Below are 6,513 nucleotides of genomic sequence, written 5' to 3'. Positions count from 1 at the left end.
TTCTGTCCTTTTGGAATATTAGAAAAAAATTACAAAAATAAGAAACAACCAAGGGGACCCATGAGGAGGTCACAATGCAATACATAATTTTAATGTTGAAACTAATATTATGCAAACCCCAATACACAGTGTCTCTCTTAGCAGTAAGCTGGAGACTAGCCATGCATCTACACATCTCATGCCATTGGCCCACAAGCACTGGATTAAGTCTTCTTCGAAAGAAAGAACAAGGATCGACAACACCAAACTTGTCAATAGTGCAGTCTTGTTCAGTGCAAATATCAAAGAGTTATAGGAATTGCTCATTAAATGGGACCAACCCATTAATGGAGTCTTTCCACAATCTAGCTCAATCACCGAAGTCAACCTCAATCTTCCTACCAATCATATATAAGTATTTTACTTTCAAGAGAATTTTCCATAAGGGGGAATCAGAAATCTTAGGTTGCACAATGGCTAAAGTTTTGTTAGCTACGTATATAGCTCTAACAATGTCTTCCCAACACCCGCAAAAAAAAACAATGTCTTCCCAAGTCACACTCTCGGTACTTCCACCACCACTTGACCATTGAACTAATATTTTGATGTCTAAAATCTTTAACCCACAATCCCCCTTTGTCCTTGGATTTGCAGATTCTATTCCATTTGACTAGAAAGCATCTTCTTTTTATTACACCCTTGCCAAAATGATTTTCTCATGTGTTTATCTAATCTTTTCCACAGAGAATTCTTGTTCATAAGCCACATAGACATGTGATATAAGGATATCTGAGTGAGAACAACATCAAGTAGGGTATGCCTCCCACCCATAGAGGAAAGATTACCCACCTAGGCATTAAATCGTTTGAGATACTTACCTTCCAAGAAATTCTAATAAGAGTTTTTTAAGGAAAGTAAAACTCACGGGCATGATACTTAATAGGAAAATGACCAATATCAATAATTAAAAGTTCAACATTGTTTTTAACAATCTCATCATCACCCCCAACGGTTGGGATTTCACTTTTGGAAATTGACTTTGAGGCCACACATCATTTCAAACATGTATAACATCTTTAGGTTAACAACTTTGTCAAGATCATGATCAAGACAAATGTTGGTCATCTGCGTACTGCAAGACAGCCACACCCTTAGGAAGCCGATCAAGAGCCATCCCCACTAATAAGCCATTTTCTTGAGCATTTTTTATTTATCATTTTAGTTAAACAACCCGGCTCAATATCAAACAGAAAGGGAAAAGGGGGTCCCTTGGCGCACCCCTTTGGACTCTGGAAGTAGGGACCGACATAGTTGTTGAGCTTGATACTAACCGTACTGTTATAAAGATTTTGTTTGATCCAGTTTCATCTGGTGCTATTAATCCTCTAAGTTCATGACACTCCAACAAAAATTCCTAGTTGAGTTGGCTGGTCACAATGGGAAGTAACTGGAATCATGCAAGCCTTCATTTATTAGATCTAGACTCATTTTGCCTTGGGTATGTTATGTTACGGTAATATTATGTTACCAGAAATATTTAACTCATCATAAACTACTTGTCACATGAGCAAATTTGCTTACCTGACATGCATGTTACTAGCTAAGTTACTGTCATTATGGCCAGCCTTAGTTTCGTCAATGATTGAGTAGCATGCAGGTTCATTGCTTTATGTTTCAGCTATCTGACGACAACCACATAGTCCATCCCAAGAATGATTGGACCTATGTACAATTTCCACAACGTGTGCACACCAATCAGATAAGCCAGGCTCTGAGCCTCTTCAACAGAAAACACACACCCATATGATGGCTCAGAGAAAAGAAAACTCTGCCTCGGTAGTCCTGAGCGACAACGCCACCCCAACTTCCAGAATCAGGTGAGAAGGTCACATTTGTATTTAATTTGACAGTGCCTACACTGTGAAAATGGACATATTTCACCTTTTTAAAAAAACTTCAGCATAAAATGGACTGAATCTGATTACTTTTCACAATTTGACCCGTTTGTATGATAGGCTGGGACGACGTCATGCTATCTAGCATGACGCCCAGTCCTAGATAACACATACTCCCTCCGTCCGGAAAAGCTTGTCCCAAACTTGTTCTTCAAATGGATGTATCTAGCACTAACATGGTACTAGATACATTCATTTGAAGGACAAGTTTTTTCAGACCGAGGGAGTAACTTTTTTATCTAAAAACTTAGCATAGCTAGAGCAGAGGCAATGTTAATAAACAAGCTTGTTAGGCCAAGACGGTTAGAACAAAGCTACCATTATCAAAAATAAATTAGTCATCTAGGATTCGTTCTAGGAATAATTCCGTTCAAGCCACTAAGTAATTCTGATATTCGGTGGCAGCCACTTAAACTTGACGAATTCAGTGTGTGCTGCTATCAAATGCGAAGCAACGCTACATACCTCTAAGTGCCGTCTCCGTCAGTTATCATGTCAAATACAGCAAAGAGGAGACACGTTTGACTTTAGCTTCCGCTGTGATATCATATAATTTGCACTCAATAAACATGGGTACTCTCAGCATAATAGCACATCCCTAATTTTCGCCCACCTCATGTGGCATGTCATATATCAAAGAGAAGCTTTGCAGCGCTACATACAATGTTACATTTGAATACATGCGAATCCGCTGTGCACCTGAGCAGGATGTATAATACCACTTGTTTGTTCATACAAACACAGGAAAGTTATATATATACCAGTAAAACTGAGACTGTAACCATTCCTAGGGCATATTCACTTGGATTTGTTTCGAAACCGTTGGCCCTTCTTGCCCCCTGAGTTGTTACTTCCACCCCAAGCACTGCCCCAGAAAAACAGTGACATCCAGAACAGAACTGCAAAGAATATCCGTAACGTATCCTGTAATCTTGACAACCTCTCTTGCCAATCTGCCCAAAAGAAAAAACAAGATCTATTACATGCAGCCATGTCACAAGCATGCAACCATTATGTAGGACCTACAATTTTGAGGGAGAAACTGCCATACACAAGAAAACCATGTGCTAAAATGTAGAAAATTGATGGATCCTCACTCCATAAGAACATAATGTACAGAAACCATTCCATTGCTCTGCTGGCTGAAGGCTCAAACAATATTAACTCTTAACATTGACCTTGACTATCTAGATTGACTGTTCCAGTCCAGAGCCCCAGATGCAAGAAGTAATGATGAACTTCAGTAACCAACTAAGGTAATTAATTTCTGATTGGATGTATCTGTTTCTCAAAATAACCTATTGCTGACATGCTTCGAAGAAAACCTGTGGATCTTTTGATGAAAGATGCTCTGGGTGTTCTCAAAACAGCATGGACTCCAGCACAAAGACTAAGGAAGAGAGACACTGTGTGAATATGCAGTGGGCATTGTTCTTCTATGTGTATGGTAAGTAAGCTCTAGGCCATTTGAGACTGCAACTGAAGCTTCTTGTCAATGAGGTTTAAGGGTACAGGCCCTAGGCCAATGAGCTACAAATGTTTGCAAAGTATATTGTTAGACTTTGTGCTTCATGATCCGGCTGTGAGGTTAGACCATGTTTGAGTTTGTGTGTCACCTAGTAAAGTCTTTGTATTTATTCAAAAGTAATTGCAGCAAGCTATTTAGATCCACACAAAGAAAAGGAACTGGTTAGAACGCCAAACATTGAATGACTTGGTGTGAGTAGGTTTCAAAAGAGGCGTGCGAAGATGCGCGGCAAAAGCTATGACCCTTTGGTCATTGAGGATTTTGATTGGGACTATATATGGGTTGACCCAAGAATTCCACCACATCGAGGTGCTTCAGGGTGTCCTGAGGACATTATGGCTATGTTTGGTTTTAGCCCAAGTTTGCTCTACCAGCCAAAGATTTGACCAAGCTTTTGCTTTGCCAGAGTTGGCCAACATTAGCAAGAAAAATGAACTAGAGTTGGCTAAGAGACATCAGCTTGACAAAAAATTAGCAACGATAAAAATTAGCTGCTGCTCTTGAGCGAAACACTGCCTCCGGTGCCACGAACTCCCACAATGACGCAGGAAATAGGAGCATATGGGACGTCATATGGAAAATGAACGTCCCAGAGAGAATCAAGATCTTTGGCTGGAGGGTTGCTACGTGCTCGTTAGCAACAAAAAGAAATAAATGTAAACGTACAATCGTTCATGACAATGTGTGTGACATCTGTGGTAATGGAGCTGAGGATGAATACCACGCCGTCATCGCATGCACTAAGAGTAGAGCCCTAAGGTTTGAAATGAGAAAGAAATGGGCTCTACCGAATGAGAAGGAGTTCAGATACACCGGTACAGACTGGCTACAAATTCTGCTTGACAAGAATAATGCAGAGACAAGAATCAGAATTTTATTGCTCACTAGCAAACATGCCAGTGCGTTGCACCGGGAGTGATAATTGGCGTGTGTACCAAAATGTCCATCGACACGACAATGAAAACATTCGGACGGTGCCACTCGGTGACAGCAGGGAGGTGTCCACCAAAACGTCCATTAGCGTGTCACAGAGACATTGGGACGGTGCCACCTGACGGCCGCAGAGAGGTGCACACTGGTCTAGCAGAAATGTATATTGGTGGCGCATTAAGAATCATATTACACATATGATACTCTTGGTATGATTTTTGTACGCGAAGTCTGATCACACCAAACATGAATAAATCAAACTGCGGCAAAATCATTACATTGACTATATAAATCTCCCATTCTACTGATTTTAAATCAAAAGGCGGCTCTATTTGTCCGGGGCCTAATTTTAAATCTCCCATTCTAAGCCGTTGTGATAAAATTGGAGCTATTTTTAAAGCCATTAGGGTGGGAGGTGAGATCATGAGTTCGACCTCCCACTCAACCTTTTTTTCCTTGGCCCGTGCATTTAATTTTAGGCTGCTCTCAATAGACCAAAAAAGTGTTGTACAGGCCAGTTTGTGAGCGCGGCCCAGGATAAAGCTGAGGAGAGATCTATCGATCTAAAACACGCACAGAGTCGGCTCACGAAAAAGAAAACAACGCGCAGAGAGATCGATCAACGTACGAACGCACGGGAGGGAACAAATGTAAAAAAAATCAGGGGATGGATGAAACCAAACCAAGAATACCTATTCCCTTTAATAGTACGTATAGATATAGATATAGATATAGATGTGGAGAGCTTGGTTCCTGCGGGACAATTGTGTCCACAATGACGGGAAAGAATCAGTATCGCGGTCCGTGATGTTTCTGGTTGGGTATGATGAGGAATTGAAAAATCTGGACCAACCAGCTACGGGAAACAAAGGAAAGAGCAACTGGGCTCTCACTGCTTCTGCCCCTGTCCAACCTAGGGATGTGAGTGGAAACCGGGAGGCTCTGCCTGAGGGGACAGTGAAACTGAACTCTGATGCAGCATTCCTTCCGGACGCCGAGGCGAGCTGGGCGGGTGCAGTAGCACGTGACCACAGGGGCCAAGTCTTTGTCTCGGTGAGCAAAAAATTGAGATCAAGCGGGTCAGTGGAAGCTGCAGAGGGACATGCCATGTTGATTGGAATACAGATGCTGTCGGCTCTGTACAACGGCCCTCTAATCATTGAAACTGACAATGCCATGATTGCAAAAGAGCTTGAGAATAGAAAACAGAACCGATCCGAGTGTTTCTCAATTGTCAGTGAAATCAAACATGCCCTGCTGGGTTTCAGTAATGCTGCAGTCAGACACATCCATGGGGACAAAACAAGTTGGCTCACGCTTTGTCTGCCAGGGCCAGACATGGAGAAGATTCGCTGACTATAGCGAATGTGCCGGAGCAACTCTGCTCCCTGATGCTATCTGAACAAGCCGACTGATGTGTGGAGAGTGTGATAGTCATCCTCAAAAAAAAAAAAAAGCCACCTGTTTGTGCGTTGCACCATTGCCAACATCATATGGAGCTCGCTTCTTCAGTGGGCCAATCTTCAGGCTGTCACACCCCACCATGGATCAGGAGCTCATTCCATGGTGGATTGGTGTGAAGGACTTCTACCACGGCATAGACAGTAAGAGACTGGACTGCCTGTGTGTCTTGGTGGTTTGGGCTAGCTGGCGTGAAAGGAATGTTCGCCAATAAAATCACGCCAATTCTGCAGATCGTCCATCAGCTTAAGGCTCATGCTGGTGTTCATGAAGCTTTAGCTCCCCTAAGAATACCATTTTACCCTTCAAAGAAGGGCACTCAGTTTTTTAAGGTAGTAATGGAAGAGTTGGTTGGAGTACGGATGAAGCTTATCCCGATGGATTCACATAGGTAGACACTCCATTATCATTGAGGGTACCGTAGAAGAACTCCTAGGTTACAAGTCATCTTATCTTAACTAAACAAACTACTAGTATATTTTTCGTCTGAACCAAGATGAATCCCATAGAACATGAATTCGCACCCACAGAAAAAGAACGCCTCAAATATGGAAACATTTATGCAGCAAACTACTCTGTTTCTAAACATAAGCCTTTTTAGAGATTTCGTATTGGAATCTCTAAAAAGGCTTATTATTTAGGAACTGAGGGAGTTTTTTT

The 6,513-nt window shown here is 41.8% G+C and overlaps 1 protein-coding gene across 1 annotated transcript in view; it reads right to left on the bottom strand.

The window, feature by feature from the left end:
- Positions 1–2,460: 2,460 nt before the first annotated feature.
- Positions 2,461–6,513, bottom strand: part of LOC119301125 — a 4,916-nt gene continuing 863 nt past the window's right edge. Inside the window, exon 2 of the mRNA XM_037578031.1 lies at positions 2,461–2,887. Within this exon, the coding sequence (XP_037433928.1) occupies positions 2,733–2,887 (155 nt within the window). The 3' untranslated portion in view covers positions 2,461–2,732. The remainder of the gene's footprint in view (positions 2,888–6,513) is intronic.

The sequence above is a fragment of the Triticum dicoccoides genome, chromosome 5A (assembly GCF_002162155.2).
Source record: "Triticum dicoccoides isolate Atlit2015 ecotype Zavitan chromosome 5A, WEW_v2.0, whole genome shotgun sequence".
NCBI classification, from domain to species: domain Eukaryota; kingdom Viridiplantae; phylum Streptophyta; class Magnoliopsida; order Poales; family Poaceae; genus Triticum; species Triticum dicoccoides.
This window is presented reverse-complemented; position numbering and strand designations above follow the sequence as displayed.